General features: G+C 50.6%; 1 protein-coding gene across 1 annotated transcript in view; it reads left to right on the plus strand.

The window, feature by feature from the left end:
• Positions 1 to 4,383: 4,383 nt before the first annotated feature.
• SERPING1 (serpin family G member 1) overlaps positions 4,384 to 18,308 on the plus strand; it is a 20,311-nt gene continuing 6,386 nt past the window's right edge. Inside the window, exons 1-4 of the mRNA XM_040639130.1 lie at positions 4,384 to 4,487; positions 5,039 to 5,122; positions 7,053 to 7,485; positions 9,019 to 9,153. Coding sequence (XP_040495064.1) covers positions 5,063 to 5,122; positions 7,053 to 7,485; positions 9,019 to 9,153 — 628 coding nt within the window. The 5' untranslated portion in view covers positions 4,384 to 4,487; positions 5,039 to 5,062. The remainder of the gene's footprint in view (positions 4,488 to 5,038; positions 5,123 to 7,052; positions 7,486 to 9,018; positions 9,154 to 18,308) is intronic.

The following is an 18,308-nucleotide window of genomic DNA, read 5'->3' on the forward strand; positions in this document are numbered from 1 at the left end:
CCCTGCCTGTGTTCCCTCTCCCACTCCACCTGCTTGTGTTCCCTCTCTCACTGGCTGTCTCTGTCTCTGTCAAATAAATAAATAAATAAAATCTTAAAAAAAAATAAGCGGAACAGCAGGATTTAAATCCAAGTCTGCGACTCAGAAGCACAGGCCCCTTCCCCTCCATCACATGTGACACTGGGGAAGAAAGGGGTAGCTACTCTTCCATCTGAACAAAATTAGCATTTGTGGCAGATACGTATTTGGATGAGAAGATATTTTTTTTTAAGATTTTATTTATTTATTTGACAGAGAGAGAGAGAGCACAAGCAGGGGGAGGGACAGAGGGAGACGGAGAGAGAAGTAGACTCCGCATTTAGTGCAAAGCCTGAAACGGGGTTCGGGGCTCAATCTCACAACCCCAAGATTGTGATCTGAGGTGAAATCAAGAGTCGGAAGCTTAATCAGCTGAGCCACCCAGGCGCCCTTGGATGATAAGATATTTACATAGCTTGTAGGGTAAGTGTAATTGCTTTTTAGAAGTTGAAGCAAAGAACAGTTTTGTTTTGTTTTTTTAAGATTTTATTTATTTATTTGACAGAGAGACAGCCAGCGAGAAAGGGAACACAGCAGGGGAGTGGGAGAGGAAGAAGTAGGCTCCCAGCGGAGGAGCCCAATGTGGGACTCGATCCCAGAACGCCGGGATCACGCCCTGACCCGAAGGCAGCCGCTTAATGACTGCGCTACCCAGGTGCCCCCAAAGAACAGTTTTTATCTATCTGTCTATCTATCTATCTATCTATCTATCTATCTATCTATCTATCTATCATCAATCAAGTAAGCTTTATGCCCAATGTGGGACTTGAACTTGTAACCCTGAGATCAAGAATCACATGCTCGGGATGCCTGGTTGGCTCAATTGGTTAGGTGTCTGCCTTCAGCTCAGGTCATGATCCTGGGGTCCTGGGATCAAGTCCTGCACGCATATATATATATATATATAGACGTATTTTTAAAGTAAGCTCCATGCCCAGTGTAAAGCCCAGTGTGGGGCTCGAACTCACAACCCTGAAATCAAGACCTGAGTTGAGATCAAGAGTTGGACGCTTAACCAACTGAGCCACCCAGGCACCCCCCTGGAGTGCTGATACTGAGAAGAGGGTCTTTGGGAGAAAGGTCCTGTGAATGAAGACTCGCTAGTGGGTTCCCAGGATGGCTCGGTTCTTGGAATGGTGAACAGGAAAGAGCCTGTGTGGGGCCCACTGAGCAAGGGAATGAGGGAAGACGTGAGGGGACACCTGCAGTAGGAGCCACCGCCCTCATTCATGGCTGCCACACCTATGCCTTCTCCCAGAGAGGACTGTGTGTGTAGGAAATATGACACAAGGGTCAGTCAATGGTCCATCTTTACTTACAGCATCAATAACCCCGCAAAAGGGAAAGCCACCACCCAGGTTTCAAAATGGTAGAAACGTCATTCTCACAGAAAAACACAGCAAGAATATTAAGAAGACAAACATCAGGATGATGAAGCCGGTTCAGAGAACGGTGCAACAGGTATCTGGGGAGCTCAGTCGGTTAAGTGTCTGCCTTGGGCTCAGGTCATGATCTCAGGGTCCTTGGATGGAGCTCTGGGGTGCCTCCCTCCTCAGCAGGGAGTCTGCTTCTCCCTTTCCCTCTGCCCCTCCCCCCAGCTCGTGTGTGCACACACTCTCTCTCTCAAACAAATAAATAAAATCTTTAAAAAAAAAAAAAGAAGGATGCAAGAAACTGTGTGTGTGTGTATGTGTGTGTGTGCTCAATGAAAAAGAGAATTCTGGAAGAACGTGGTTAAGTTGGCAGCAGAACTGGCTACTGCCTTACAATGAAAGAAGACCACAACCTTTGGGATTATCATTCTTGTCTCTCCCAAATGTTTCTATTTTACTTTCATCGATACCAGACAGAAAACTTTTGCATCTAACCCATTTTGGCAGGTCAACATGTGACATTACAGACTCCGGGACCTGATCCATAGTAAATAAGAAGTCAAAGCAAATTTTCTTTCCCACCAATGGTATTTCTCAGCCAGGGTTCTGAAGAGAGGCTGGAGCCCTAATGCCCAACGCTGTCTTCGCACGTAATCAATCCACTTTTCTCTGCATCCACAGTGGGACTAGTCGTGTATTGTCTAGGGGAGAACTGAGAAAACAGTCACTCGAACAATTCTCCATGACCTGAGAATAAGATGGCCTTGATTCTTCTGCCCTCTTTCCAAGTTTTGGATCACTTTTCTTCAGAGGAGAAACTACAGGTGTATAGATTTTGAGAAAGTCTACTCACAGTAATTTGTACTTTTACTACCCGAGGCCCCCTGAAGAAAAATGCTCAAAACCTGATAAAACGCTCTCAGCGCAGAAAGAGCTTTAATGAGAACTTGGACCTCCTCCAGGAAACCCACAGTGGCAGAAGCCATGGACATATCCCACATGGGGGAAGGGGTCCCCACCAGAAGGGAAGGTTCCAATGGCAGGGAAACCCTAGACCTGCTCCCAGCGGTGAGGGAAGGACTTAATTTACGACCCTAAGCTGATTGACTTCCGACCGGAACACCCATACTCGTGAGAAATTCTGCAAACCTCATAATTAAGTCAACCTCAGGCCATTTGTGTTGGGGGAAAATGCTGATGTCCATGGCCAGAGAAGAGCTTCAACTTCTGTACTGGCTTTGTCAGACAGAACGGTCTCCACAAAGCCCGGAGATATCCTCCTAATGTCCGGAGTGGCCATCTTGGGTAAGATGGCTGACGGACGTGGACCCACAGGCCCGGGAAACCTCTCCATTGGGCCTCGTCCGCCATGAGACTGGTCCACAGACCACCACACTCCTGCAGCTGGACAGAGGATGTTCACCCTGGTGCCTGCTTCACCTTCGTCCTTTATCAGGGTTCATACAGGATTGTGGCTCAGACCCCGTTGATCCACATCCTGGCTCATCACTTACTTGCTAAGCAATGTTGGGTGGGCCAATTACTGTCTATGAGTCTCTTTTTTTTTTTTAATTCAAGAGGAGATTAATATTAGCACCCACTTCATAGTTGTCATGAGAATCAATAAGGATGCAAGAGGTTGCCTTCCACCATCTTCTTTCTGTTTGGCTGACCCATTTCCCAGAATCCACAAGCTCAGTGAGCCTTCCAGGCCCCCAGCTTAGGCCTGGGGATGGGCAAGTGCCATTGCGTATGTGCCTGCACTGAAGGAACTTCCCCATGGCTCAGAAGGTTCTCAGGTGGGCGTAGGGAATGGAACACTTGCAAAGCTGGTGCAAGTCTTTCTGGGTCTTTTCCAATGATCCTCAAGGAGACACGCACCTTTTCTCTCCTTCTGTCCTTGGTCAGTCCCATAGAAGAGCAGTTCTGAAGGCTAGCAGCCAACTTTCCTGACTGTTCCAAACAGGCCCAGCAGTGAGATGATCATAAAACTTTAGAGCTATACGAGGTCATCCGAGACCTCCTTGCTTTGCAAAGGAGGTAGCGTTGCCAGATTTAGTAGATAAGATACAGAATGCCCAGTTCATTTGGAATTTCAAATCAATGACACCAAATTTTCAAAGTATGCCCCAGTATTGCATGGGACATCCTTCCAAAGAATTTTTCTTGTTGTTGTTTATCTGAAATTCGAATGTAACTGGGCTTCCTGTATTTTATCTGGCAACCCTGAGAAGAGAGTTATGTGCTAAGGGGGAAACAACTTAGGGTCACCCATCCAGCCAGGCCTCAAAGTTAGGTCTGCTGGTTCCCAGCTACTGCTCCCCACCCCCACCCCCACCCCCCATGCATCCGTTCCAGCTGTCAGCTTTTCACGGAAGGGGAATGCTTGCTGGGCTGGGTGCCTCAGACACCTTGTCTGCTTTACAAGGGAAGAACCGCTGTCTCCACGTCTCCAACAGGGGAAACAGCACCCACACAGCACAGGGGAGAGCTCCTGGAGGTTAGGACTACAGGGGATTTAGGTCAGAGTCCAGGCTGTCTTCCAAGTGAGGACGATCTCCCACCAGACATTTCTCTGCTCAGGTTTTCTATCTATCAAATGGGCACAATGGGACCTATTCCCAAAGGGTCCCTTTGAGGATTAGCTGAGCTGAGCAATCCCCAAAAAGCTGGTTGCTTGTCAGCTAAGGAGCACGTTTTGGGTCTCTGCAGTTTTTATCAGGACCCTTGAAGACGGCGGAGGAACTTCCGTTGCCTAGAGCTGAGAAGCTCCCCCCAAGCTCCCCCACCCCTGGCTCCCAAGGGGCTTGGGGCTGAATTCTGGCCCGGCCCACAAGACCCAGCCGAGTGGTCCGTCCCATCCTGGTTTACGGGAACTCACATCAGCGATCAATCATCCTTAATTTGTAACTGGGCAGTGTCCTGGGCCAGCCAATAGCCAAGACGGACCCCACCACACACCCTACCTCCCTGACCCTGTGGGACTATCCACGCAGTCTGCACCGAAGCCGTCCAGCGACCAGGAGTTTGGAGCAGGTTTGATGATGGGGTGGGGGTGGGGGTCGGGGTTTGGGGAGTGGGTTGTCCTCATCTCCTTTCCTCCCCCCCTCCCCGTTTCCTGCCCCCTTTTTATTTCTGAAGTTTCTTTAGGCTTGCTTCCACTGAAGACTTCTGTCCTCCCCCCGACCCCGTGCCCCTCTTTCCTGGGTGCCCCCCGCTTCCGCAGGAGCTGTGGTGCCCAGCCCCCTCTGGACTTCCCCTGTTCCCTCTGCCTCTTAGCGTCATTGTTAGGCTAAAGCAGGACTCTCTGGATGGAACAGATGGATGGAGACCCCGGCTTGGGAGGGGGAAGGAAGGGCCAGCCGGTGCCGGGAAAGGGAAGCAGTTCGGGGAAAACAAAACAGGGGGAGGAGCCTGGGAGAAGGTGGCCCGGGGAGGAGGAGAAGGGGGAGGGAATTCGCGCAGGGGGGTTAAGTCCTGGAATGGAATGGGGGCGGGCCTAGGGTGCTGGCTGGATCGAGGAGTGGAGTGGAGGCCCCCAGGGCCCCAGGGTTCGGCGCTGACAAAGTTGCTGGCTGGCTCCGCAGGTCCGGGCTGACGCCGCCGCCCAGATGGCCTCCAGGCTGACCCCGCTGACCCTCCTGCTGCTGCTGCTGCTGCTGCTGGCTGGGGTGAGTGGCCCCTTCGAGGGGGCGGGGGGCGGGGGCTGAGGATTAACCGTTCTGGGGCCGGAGAATGAGGAGAACTCCTCTTGGGATCAGCAAGTGTGGTCGTTGCACCAGGGTCGAAGAGAGCGAGGCAAGAGCCGGGTTCTAATCCTGGCCCTCTGCCCAGCAGTTGGGGTGGCCTTGAGCAAGTCCCTTCTCCGAGCCTACCTGTGCTGGTTTATAAAGTGGAGAATAAAGCGGAAGGGTCAGAGAGGGCCAGGAGGTGGACAGTATTTTATGATCTAAGAGCAAGGGGTTGTGGCGGAGCTGTGGGGTGGGGCCCAGGCTGCTGAAACACATGTCCTTCCTGGGCCGCGCCTGTCAAAACGCCAGGAAAGGCAGCAGACACCCCTGGGTCTGGGTGGGGGCGGATCGCAGGGTGAGGTCCCAGCGGCTTGGGAGTCCGGAGGGATGTGGACGCCTGCTTTGGCTGTCTGTTCAGGCTAGTGTGCAGAAGTGCCTAAGAATCTGTAGGTGCTGCCATGATGAGCGAAGAATCTAGAATCAGAGTCAAATCAGCTTCCATGAGACTCTGGGCTAGCTACTATCTCAGCTTCCATTTCTTTTATCAGTGAATTGGGATAATATGTGCTTTCTCAACTCAGAAACCATGACGTTGGGGGCGCCTGGGTGGCACAGTGGTTAGGCGGCTGCCTTCGGCTCAGGGCGTGATCCCGGCATTATGGGATCGAGCCCCACATCAGGCTTCTCTGCTATGAGCCTGCTTCTTCCTCTCCCACTCCCCCTGCTTGTGTTCCCTCTCTTGCTGGCTGTCTCTATCTCTGTCAAATAAATAAATAAAATCTTAAAAAAAAAAAAGAAAGAAAGAAACCATGACGTTGGGGCTGGATAATTCATTATAAGGGGCTATCCTGTGCCTTGTAGGATGTTCTGCCGAATCCCAGTTTCCACCCACTTGATGCCAGTAACATCTCTTTCCTACCCCCCAATCCCCTCCGCTCCCCTATGATAACCCAAAATGCCTCCAGACAGTGCCAGAAGTCCCTGGGGATTAAAATTGTCTCTGATTGAGAGCCACTGGTCTATACTATTTCTTCCTCCCTTCCTGCCTCCTCCCTTCCTTCCTCCTATCCCCTTCCGACTCACTCCCCTTTCCTTCCTTCCTTCCTTCCTTCCTTCCTTCCTTCCTTCCTTCCTTCCTTTTGGAATGCGGATGGTTTCCTATACCCACTAATGGCTTGCAACCCACAATTGGAAAAACCACTATTCCCATGCAGAGGTCACAAGCTCAAATATCTCTACTGGCGTGACGGGTGAGCCAAGACAGGGAGATACTTAAAGAAATTGCAAGAACATAGATAAATGGTCGGGGCGCCTGGGTGGCTCAGCCATTGGGTGTCTGCCTTTGGCTCAGGTCATGATCCCAGGGTCCTGGGATCCAGCCCCGCATCGGGATCCAGCCCCGCATCGGGCTCCCTGCTAAGCGGGAAGCCTGCTTCTCCCTCTCACACTCCCCTTGCTTGTGTTCCCTCTCTCGCTGTCTCTCTTTGTCAAAATAAATAAATGAGATCTTTAAAAAAAAAAAAAGGCTAGTTGGCTTAAAAAAAAAAAAAGAGCATAGATAAATGGCAACGGACCCTAGGCTCCAAAGTTTGGGAAACAGCTTCCCTATGGCAGTGATTCCTCAGAAATAACAGAGTCCCTGCCTGCTCCTTACCTCTGCCTCCACCCCCACTGCTCCCGCGTTGCCCCTTCTCTGGAGGAACTAGCAGGTGGCAGCTTCAGAGCAGCTCCCCTACCCACCAGGCTCTCTCAGCAATCATTCTCTGGTGCAGGACATTTTCCACATCCCCACCTTCCCTGCCTGCTTTGAGTGTTTGAGGGGACTGTGCTTCATGGTAGGAAAAATGAAACTCAGTTTCTTGAACCACAGGTTAGAGCCTCTTCAGATGTGAATGTTACCAGCCCCAACTCGACGGCAGAGAGCTGGCAAGAAGAAAGCGAAGGACAGATCCGGGAGGGAGCGCTCACCGAGAATCGATCCGTTGAACACACCGTGGACTCTTCCACCTTGTTGACAGTCCCCTCGACCGTCATAACACCCAGTACCACTCTTGAACCCACTACTGAGCCCTTCATCCAGTCCACCGTTGAACCCATCCAGCCCACCACTGAGCCCCTCTGCCCAGAGCCTGTCACTTTCTGCTCTGACGTGGAGAGTCCCTGGGCAGAGTCCCAGCTGAGGGAGGCTTTGATAGACTTCTCTGTGAAGCTCTACCATGCTTTCTCAGCAACAAAGAAGGCAGAGACCAACATGGCCTTTTCTCCATTCAGCATTGCCAGCCTCCTAACCCAGGTCCTGCTTGGTAAGAACCTAAGTTCTCTCCAAGTTATATGCGGAACCTTCCCATGAGGGTCCCCAACCCAGATGCCTGCAAAGCCATGCCTCGAGGAGAAGGCTACAGAACTGGGCTATGTTTGGGGGGGAGGGTGAACATTCATTTATTCCTTCATTTAACAGTGATCTAAGAGGCACCATTGCTTATGAAACCCCATGGACCATACAGGAACGTATAACACAGGGTCCTGGTCCCCAGCCGTGTGCCAGGGTAAGGCAACAAGGAAGACGAAACCATAAGTGATAGACAGAGAGTAGAATCCTGCTAATGCTGCTGACTGGCTGTGTGACCTTGGCAGGTTACTTAACGTCTCTGAGCCTGAGTCCGCAGGTGTGAAATGGAGATGGTTGTACTTACTAAAAAGAAAGCAGAGAGTTTAGTGCTTAGAGGGAGGTCAAAAAATGTTTAGAGGCTTAATCCCCTGCCTTCCTGAGAGATGTTGTTAAGTCCCATGGGATAAACCTCTACCCACACTCTCCAGTTAGGACAACCCAAACTGCCAGATGTCCCCTGGAGACACATTTCCATTGATTGGCTTTGGCATATTTCTTTATTGCCCAGAAGGGATGGCTTGACTCTTGTCTCCCTTCTCCACTTAACTCTGCGATCTTGAGTGGAGTAGATCATTACTCTCTCTCTCTTTTTTTTTTTTTTAAGATTTTATTTATTTATTTGACAGAGAGAGAGAGACATCCAGCGAGAGAGGGAACACAAGCAGGGAGAGTGGGAGAGGAAGAAGCAGGCTCCCAGCGGAGGAGCCTGATGTGGGGCTCGATCCCAGAACGCTGGGATCACGCCCTGAGCCGAAGGCAGACGCTTAACCGCTGTGCCACCCAGGCGCCCCAGATCATTACTCTCTTAAACTTCAGGTTCCTCGTCTGCAAATAGGGAGAGTAAACACCCTTCTGTGAAAGGGTTCTTGTAGAGATTTAGTGAGCTAATGCGGGGTGACCCTGGAACCAAGTAAGTGCTCTGTAAATTTCATCTATTACCGCATGGAAGATGAGCGCGATAGATACTTAACAATGGATAACGGAAAGGGTACTGAATGTCTATCCTCTTGTGTGGTCCTCTGATTTCTCCTCTTCATAGTGAGCTAGTGTCCCTGCCTAGGGGCTAACCCTTTGCAAACCCAAACTAACTATGTCATCATTCATGTGGAACAGGCAGTGATTGGACGAGGCTTTCAGTGACCTGTGGGGTTAAAACTAGGTAGAAAACGGAGGAGAGGATTCAAAGCCCCGGAAAAGCCTAACTGTGATGGTTCATAATTCCCCCGCCCCTTTCCTTCGGACCTATAGATTGTCTTCAGAAGCAGTCGTCCCGGCTCTGATGATTTGTGATCCACTCCATACCAGGAACCAACCCCCCACTCCGCCGACCCATTCCAGCCTGGTCCTTCCATCCTAGTCCTGAATGGCAGGAGTCGAGTCCCATCACGCACATGCCCTACCCCAGCCCCACCCTGCAGTTTTTCCTCATTTCTGCCCTTTGTTGCAGGGGCTGGGAACAGCACCAAGAGAAACCTGGAGAGCCTCCTGTCCTACCCCGAGGACTTCGCCTGTGTCCACCAGGCCCTGAAGACTTTCACCTCCAAAGGCTTCACCACAGTCTCTCAGATCTTCCACAGCCCAGGTGAGCACCCCGGGAAAGGGCTGCAGCTGCCGAGAAGGATTTTGAGAGGATTCTGAGGGGGACCCGACCCTGGGGAAAGAGGACAGAGGGAATGTTAGAGCTAGAGTGTCGGGGACAGACTGCAGAGCAGGTCAGGGCCTCCGCAAGGATGCCCTTTGGCTCCAGCAGCTGGATGGTTCCCCTGGTGAGACCTTAGGCAAGTCATTTTCACTCATCAGCTCTGGTTAGAATAAGAACGTCCTTCTGCATTCACTCACAGATAGAACCAGAGAGCTCAGGATAAACAATGTTTGTTAACCTGGGTCAGGGGAGTCTTGAGACTTCTAGTGTTTTTACTTCTGTGTTCTATGAAGTTGTGGTCATTTACCTATACTGTATTATTAAGTATGTAATAAGATTAATAAGCTTCCAAAATGACCTGATACAGTTATTTTCAAATTTTCTTCCCCAGAGCCCTGGGGTTCTGCTGAGCTGCTTCAGGAGTCACGGTGGGAGTTGAGGGGGATGGGGAGGCTGAATGGGGTGCGGGGGGGGGGGGGGGGGAACCACTTCCTGTGGGAGGCGGATGGAGCCAGGTTAAAAGAGCCAGGGCCCTTTTAACCATGGGCTTCAGATATGACTATTTCAGGACAGTTCTGCTCCTTGCAAAGGTTTGAAAGCTACGGATCTAGTCTGCCCCTCTTCTTTATTTTATTTATTTATTTTTAAAAGATTTTATTTATTTATTTGTCAGAGAGAGAGAGAGAGCACAGCAGGAGGAGCGGTAGGCAGAGGGAGAAGCAGAGTCCACATCAGGTCCCTCTGTGGGACTTGATCCCGGGACCCTGGGATCATGACCTGAGCCGAAGGTAGACACTTAACCAACTGAGCCACCCAGGCATCCCTGGCGCCTTTCTTTAAAGGGAAAAACATTTTTTTCCTCTGTGTGTGTGTGTGTGTGTGTGTGTGTGTGTGTGTGTGTGTGTGTGTTTTAACTATGAAAGCAATATTCATTCATTGTGGAAAACAGAAAACACAGGGAAGAAGAAGAGGAAGAAGAAGAAGCAGAAGAGGAAGAAGAAGAAGAAGAAGAGAGGAGAAGAAGAAGAAGAGAAGAAGAAGAAGAAGAAGAAGAAGAAGAGAAAGAGAAGAGAAAGAAGAAGAAGAAGAAGAAGAAGAAGAAGAAAGAAGAAGAGAGGAGGAGGAGGAGAGGAGGAGGAGGAGGAGGGAGGGAGGAGGGAGGAAGAGAGGGAGAGGGAGAGAGAAGGGGAAGGGGAGGGGAGGGGAGGGGAAGAAGAAGAAGAAGGAGAAGGAGGAGGAGGAGAGGGGAGGAGGAGGAGGAAGAGGAGGGAGAGGAGAAGGGAAGGGAGGGGGAGGGGGAGGGGGAAGAAGAAGAAGAAGGAGGAGGAGGATGAGGAGGAGGAAGAGAGGAGAGGAGAAGGGAAGGGAGGGGGAGGGGAGGGGAAGAGAAGGAGAAGGAGGAGGAGGAGGAGGAAGAGGAGGGAGAGGAGAAGGGAAGGGAGGGAGGGGAGGAAGAAGAAGAAGGAGGAGGAGGAAAGAGGAGGGAGAGGAGGGAGAGGGAGGGAGAGGAGAAGGGGGAAGGGAGGGGAGGAGGGAAGAAGAAGAAAGAAGAAGTAGGAGGAGGAGGAGGAGGAGGAGGAGAGGAGGGAGGAGGAGAGGAGGGAGAAGGAGGGGGAAGGGAGGGGAGGGGGAGGAAGAGAGAAGAAGAAGGAGGAGGAGGAGGAGAAACAACAAAGGAAACTCATCTATCAGCCCATTCTCTTAAAATACCCTCTTTTAGAGATGGGAAAAATCTGTGTCAGAGATGTTCGAGAAACACTGCATTAACTTATTTGCTATAAATCAAGCAATCCTCTGTCTTGCTAGATTGGTAGAAAATAGCGACTGCGTTCAATATTATCTATGTAGTCAGGAAAAGTTCTCTTTCAAACCCTGTTTTCTTTAGTGGACTTGACCTTTGGAGAACAAAAGCCAGGAAGTCTTGCCATGAATTTCCACTGGGCCGAAAGCAGAGTGGGGTTCCCTGCTGAATTAGGGAAGAAACCAGGGAAAACACTGGCAAATGGAAGTGTATCTCAGAGAGTTATTTCGCCAAGCCACAGGTGCGTGGCAGGAGAGCACAGAGCCTGGAAGGCCGCCTCGTCAACACCGCTTTCCTCGGGCCTCAGAGCCCGGCTGGATCTGTAGAGAGGAGGTGGGACCCAGCTCCAGTCTGCTGATGTAAGCTGAAAGCAATAGCAAACAGGAGGTCCCTCCAGAAAGCCTGCTCTTAGAAAGAAGAGATGTTCGGGGGACTCAGCGCCTCCCTCTCTCCACCTGCCTCCTTCCCCAGACCTGGTCATAGGGGCCGGCTTTTGTGAATGCCTCTCAGAGCCTATATGGCAGCAGCCCCCAGAGTCCTGAAATGACAGTGATGTCAACAGAGCTCATCCAACGCCTGGGTGGCAGAAGACCCGAACAACAAGATCACGCAGCTGCTGGAAAAGTCCCTCCTGACACCCGCCCTTGTCCTCCTCAAGCGCCGTCTACCTGAGTGGTAAAGGAGCCCTGGACCCGGTGGCTTTCCATCCAGCGTCCTTTCTGTCCTCTTGGCTTCAAAGCCCACGCAACCTGAGTTCAGCTGGATCCGTTGAGCCTCTCACCGCTTACCAATGGGGCTTTCCGCTCCTCTTCACCCTTGTGCACCTGTTACAGTCACCCTCCTTCCCCTTCCCTCCAGCCAAGTGGAAGACAGTATTTGATCAAAGAACCTTCGATGGAGCCCTTTTACCTCAAATCCTCTGTAATCAAGCGATGATGATGAACAGCAAGAAATACCCGTGGCCCATTTCACGGGACGCGACCTTGAAGGAGCCAAGGTGCGTTCTTGGCCCCTCCATCTTGTTTCAGAGCCTCTGGCGGGTCTGATGTCTTTCCTGCTATGGCCCCATCAGTTTAGGTATACTCTAAATCATCATTTCTCTCCTTCCATCCTGAGTTCCTACTCCATCTTTTCTGCTTCTCCCTCTCTGGCTTGGCGGGCAGGCATTGTTTATTTAGGGCTGGAAGCGGGTTCTAAACGTTTCTTCATCTCTACTGTACGGCCAAGGTAGAAGTCTGTTCATCTATCTCTTTCTGTCAACCCACCAGGAGCCCCTGGTGGCAATGAAGTCCTGTGTGTATGTGTTAGTCTGTATTGCAGCGTGCGACGCTGGGTGTTCGGGGCCGGGTAGTGTGTAGCGATGTGCGGGAGGCATTTTGAGCATGGGAATAAGGTAAACTGGCTACGTTCCTTTGCAGAAAGCTGAACAGAGAATTGCAGCGGAGGGGAGGAGGGAGGGAAGATTTGACGGTGGGCCCAGCAGATTCTACTTATTTGTAGATATATCTAGATATTTCTGCCTTGTTAGGGACAGCAAGACAGAGATTTAGGAGATAGAAAACAATGGGAGAATACCTGATGATTTTAGTGCAGCTTGTTCCACTTTGGGAAGGAGCTTTCCTAACTTTCCCTCTGCCTGGACCCTTTTCTCCGCTCAGATTCCAATAACATTCCCTTTGGCGACCTGGATGTCGTCAAAGAGTCCAACTTGATGGCGAGAACTTCCCCTCTTAAAGTAGCCCCGACCCTGAAACATTGCCCTCGTGGTGATTATATTCTTGGTACTTCTCATTATCTGAAATTAGGTTGTTTATTTCTTGTTTTTTACACTAAATTGTTTCTCCTAGAAATATTGTCTCTCCCCTCGGAACAGAAACCTTACCTGCCTTGTTTCCTATCCACGAATTCTAGGACAATGCACACATATAATAAGTGCGCTCATTACATGTTTGCTGAATAAATGAATGAATTCATTGGGGTCGGAAGGGTATAAGCAACCCACTTGAGGGGTGGCCAGGAAGGCTTCAGAGAGGAGGTTACCTCCTGACCATTCTTGAAGGCATTCATGCACCTTTCCACCCCACCCATCTATGCCTATCCAGTGTAGTTGATCACTCACAACTAAATGAACCAGAATAGCATGGGTAAGTGTAGTATACTCGATTTTCTTTTTAAGCATGTCAGCTTACCCAGTCAGACGAGATTACAGCCCTCGCTTGATATCTTCCAAGCACAAAAGCTTACTGTGAAACTATCAATTGCATTGGGTTGTAAATATTGAAAGAGTGAAATCGCTTCCACAGGGTGCTCAGTGGGTGCGCTGGACTCGCGTATTTGAGTACTTTGCTTCAGTGAACATGGCAGGTATAGTTGGACGGTGTCAAACATTATTCCATAGCACTTTCATGTTGATGTAGATAAGCATGGCACACATTACCTTAGACCTGATGTACGGCTGGCACCGTGGTCAGTCAGCATGCCCTTCCCAGTCATGACGGGTCTTGGACGGCCATGGGCACCTGCCAAAGAGTTTTCCCTCCTTACTTAATGCTCAACTCTCATGCTCTCTCCTCTCTCCAAAAAGCGAATTAAAAAAAAAATACCATGGAGGTGATTTACTTTTGTCATACCCATAAATCCTTCTGGGACTTAAGAACATTTCCCCAATTAAGGAGAGTTAGATTTACCATCTCAGTATCTGTGATGGTGACTGGCGCAAGTCAAGACCACAATGTGGTAATCTTTTGGTCAGAGATTCAAGGTCTGTACACAGGACCTATTGGCACTATTGACATCTTGGGTTAGATAATCCTTTGTTGAGGGGACAATCCTGGGCATGGTGTAAGGATTTAGCATCATCCCTGTGTTCTACCCACTAGATACCAGCAGCCCTGTGGTCCCCTCTCCTGCAGTTGTGAGAACCAAAATGTCTCTAGACATTGTCAAGGAGATCCACTGGGGCAAATTCACCGGGTTGAGAACCTATATTGAGCCACGGTCCGTACCGTCGCCGCTTGTCTGACCATAGGTTGAGTCCTTTTAATGGCAAGCTTGAAGGTAGGCTAGGATCGGCTTGTCCACAATCTTGAATGCCACACTAAGAGATTCTTAATATCGAAATAGGCAGTAAAAGGCCCCTGTCAGAATTCTTTAAAAGGACTGGGGTCCCTGGCTGGCTTGGTTGGTAGAGCATGAGACTCTTAATCTGGCATTGTGGGTTCAAACTCCACATTGGGTATAGAGATTACTTATTTTATTTGAGAGAGGAAGAGTGCGACGTGCACAGCCAGATTCGAGGAAGAAGGGCAGAGGCAGAGGGAAGAAGCAGGCTCCCCCGATGCAGGGCTCCAAAAATCAGGACCCTGGGATCATGACCTAAGCTGAGCAGGCGGCTCGCTCCAGCTAGGCCACCCAGGCGCCCCTGCATGTTACATATTTTATGCACAGCACACTGGAGGGAAAGGACCTTGGGGCTCAGAGATCAGATCCCTTGCGCACTCTGTCGTAGGTAGTCAGTGGTAGGAGTCAGGGTGTAGTCCTCGGCCTGTGTGATCAGAAAAGCCATTCTTGTTCCTCCGTATCATGTGCACGGAGTTAGACCAGCTTACGGTTCTTCCCAACAGGCATCCCATTTTGTCCACACCAAGCCAAAGGGAGCCCCAGTCCCTTCTGGCTGTGCAGCAGCACCGGGCTGGAGGCAGCAGACTGAAGATGACCTTGGGCGCCGGGGTGGGATCAGGAAGGCTGGGAGTGGGAGATGGATAAAGCGCATCTCTTGTTCTCCAGGTGGGGCAACTTGCCCGTACTCCCACAACCTGAGCTTGGTGATCCTGGTGCCCCAGAGCCGCGAAACACCATCTCGAGGACCTGGAGAAGTCTCTCAACCCCACTGTCTTCAAGGCCATCATGAAGAAGCTGGAGATGAGCAAGTTCCAGCCACCCTCCTGGCCACAGCTGCCCATCAAAGTGAAAGAGCACCAGGACATGCTGATCGTCATGGAGAAACTGGAGTGAGCCCTGGCGGCACCTCGGGGTGGGGGTGGGGTGTCCTGAAGTGTGGTTTAGCACTCTCTAGAGTATTTTATACACCCGTAATCTCAGGTCGTTCCTCAGTCACCAACCCAATGGGTTAGGGCCGAATGCTGTGTATCCGTTGGACCATTTGAGGAAAGAGACTCGAAGTCTACCTGACACCCATGATCCCTTGAGCTGGTTGAAGTGAGCAAGAACACCAGCAGGTATCCAGCTCGACTACTTCCGTGGTTCATTGTGACAAGGACACTGGGACAGATGGCGGAGATGGGTCGTGAGCGTTCATTCCCCGGGGACCTTTCAAAACACTCAGCCACCCATGGACTATGCAAGAAGCTATCTGGATAAGCCTACAGTCTGGATGCTTCACAAGGTTCGGTGGAGGCAACACTCTATTACCTAACTTGGCCTCACTTCCTGATCTTGACCTCATGTCCAGATATATCACCGCATTTCCTGTTACGAGAACTTGATCCTAACGGGTGAATTGTTTCCCTAGTATAGGACATTACACCCTGCCATATGACCTCATTTGATAACACATAACCTCTTTCTGATGTATGACCTCACTTCTTAGGTCCTTGAACAAGGACATCATTTTTCGGGTTCTCTGGGGTGTGGGGCAAGCCCTGTCTTCATAGAAGGTGGTGTTTGGAGTGAAGGTGGGCCCCACTGACAGAAGACCCATGGAGCTCACCCAGAAGCACAATATATAATGTGACAAGCAAGGGAGGAGGACAAAGAGAATACTGGGACTTGGGACACCCAGAGCGTTGGGACAAATGTCTCAGTAGCAGAGGACTTCGTGCTGGTCTTCTTTTCTTTTCTTTTTAAAGTAATCCTCTACACCCAGCATGGGGCTCAGAACTCCTTTGAGGTCAAAGAGTGCGGTATCCTCCAGCACCCTGCTGGTCTCTGACTCCCCTTGTTTCTGTCTGGTTATGCTCTAGAATTCTTTGACTTTCTTCTGACATCCAGCAACGCAATATTGGGCTGACCGAGAGGACATGGATCTTCAGGTTTCTGCGTGCAACACCAGACCACCTTTCGGGCAACAGTCGGGCGTGGAAAGCGGCGACGGCCTCGGCCGTTTCCGTGGCGCCCGCAATTTACAGTCTTCGTCACGTGGCCGCTTCTCTTCCTGCTCTGGGACCAAAGCGGCACAGGTTCCCTGTCTTCATGGGGCGGGTGTGTGACGGTCTGAGACCCACAGGGCACCAGGCCCAGTGGCTTCGTCCCCCTCAAGCCTCGCTCTTTGGGGTGGCAGCCCTGCCTGGACTTGCCCCTAGCCACCTCCCGCCCGGGTGTCCCCTGCTCTCACGTGAAGGGGCTCCCTCGGGAGTCTGGTGAAGGACCTGCTTACCTGTCAATCCCTTCTCTGTGGCTCCCAAAGCACTTTTTACAGCTTCCTCTGGTTCAAGTTCACCAGACTCTACAAATAAAACCCAGCAGACCATGACTTCCTCTCTTACTTACCTTCAATTTTACAGAGGACAAGTAGCCAGGGCCCCTGTATCAGTTAGTATTGCCGTGTAACAAGTCACTCTAAACTTAGTGGCCAAAATGGCAACCATTTGTTTATTTCATGTAAGTCTCAGGATTAGCTGAGGGAGTCTCGCTGATCTGGTTAGACCTGGCTTTTCTTCCTAAGGCTTGCCTCATGCATCTGTCACATAGCTGGGGGTGACTGATCTATAATGACCTCAACTGGGACACGCTTGTCCTCTCTCTCTGCATGTCTCCTACATCCTTCCAGCAGGCTACCCTGCAATGAGAGCTCAAGAAAGGCCTCAGAAAGGGAGTCTTTTTTTTTTAAGATTTTATTTATTTATTTATTTGTTGACAGAAGAAGCTGAGCAGGGAGGCGGCAGGCAGAGGGAGAGGGAGAAGCAGGCCACTGCCGAGTCAGGGAGGCCGTGCAGGGCTCAATCTCAGGACCCTGAGATCATGACCAAGCCCGAAGGGCGGACGCTAACCGACTGAGCTGCCCCAGGGGAGCTAGGAGAAGATGCTTAAGCAGTCTCCATGCTCAGCACAGCCCGGTGGGGCTCGATCTCACGACCCTGAGATCATGACCCAGGCAAAAACCCAAGAGTCCAGGCAGCTTAACTGACTGAGCACCCAGGTGCCCGGGGCCCTGCATTTATGTCATGATCATGTCCATATCTAACAACTATGATAGTAACAGCAGTCATTAATGTTGTTGGGGGCACTTACATGGGCAGCCTGGCCACGAAGAGGCTTGCAGACCTTTTGCTCCTCTCTACGTCATATGGAAAGCTTCGGCAAAGGGGAGGTGTTGCTCAAAGTCACACAGTTGGGAAATGGCAGAACTGAGATGTGAGCGTGTCTGACTCTGAAGTTGGAGCCACTCTGCCATCTGCCCCTTCTGTCTGAAAAACCTGACTTTTCTTAAATATCTGATTGATTCGTTCACTGAGTGCCTAGGATTGCGTTGGGCACGATGGTAAGTGTGAAGATGACTTAACCCTCCCAAAACCTGGTAGCATGATGGGACAAATAGGAAAAATAGATTTTAATTTTTCAGTATTTTTAAGGTTTTTGGTGATGTTTTGTTTGTTTTTGTTTTTGTGAAATGTCTCTACACCCAGCATGGGGCTCAAACTCACAACCCGAGATCAGGAGTCATGCGTTCTTCCGACTGAGCCACGCCGGGGCCTGAGTGTTCTTTTCATCTCAGTAAATGTCTCTCTCTCTCTCTCATCTCTCTACTCTCTCTCTCTCTCCTCTCTCTCTCTCTCTCTCTTCTCTCTCTAATCTCTCTCTCTCTCTCTCTCTCTCTCTCTCTCTCTAATGTCTCTCTCTCTCTCTCTCTCTGCACTCTCTCTCTCTCTCTCTCTCTCTCTCTCTCTCTCTCTCTCTCTCTCTCTCTCTCTCTCTCTCTCTCTCTCTCTCTCTCTCTCTCTCTCTCTCTCTCTCTCTCTCTGGCTCTCTCCTCTCTCTCTCTCTCTCTCTGCTCTCTCTCTCTCTCTCTCTTTCTCTCTCTCTCTCTCTCTCTCTCTCTCTCTTTTCTCTCTCTCCTCTCTCTCTCTCTCTCTCTCTCTCTCTCTCTCTCTCTCTCTCTCTCTCTCTCTCTCTCTCTCTCTCACCTCTACTCTCTCTCTCTCTCTCTCTCTCTCTCTCTCTCTCTCTCTCTCTCTCTCTCTCTCTCTCTCTCTCTCTCTTATATATCTTCAGTGTGTATTCTCTGTTTTGTTTTTCGCACTACCACGTCACTACACTACCACCTCACCTACTACAT

Source organism: Ursus maritimus, unplaced genomic scaffold, assembly GCF_017311325.1.
Source record: "Ursus maritimus isolate PB19 unplaced genomic scaffold, ASM1731132v1 scaffold_23, whole genome shotgun sequence".
NCBI lineage: Eukaryota > Metazoa > Chordata > Mammalia > Carnivora > Ursidae > Ursus > Ursus maritimus.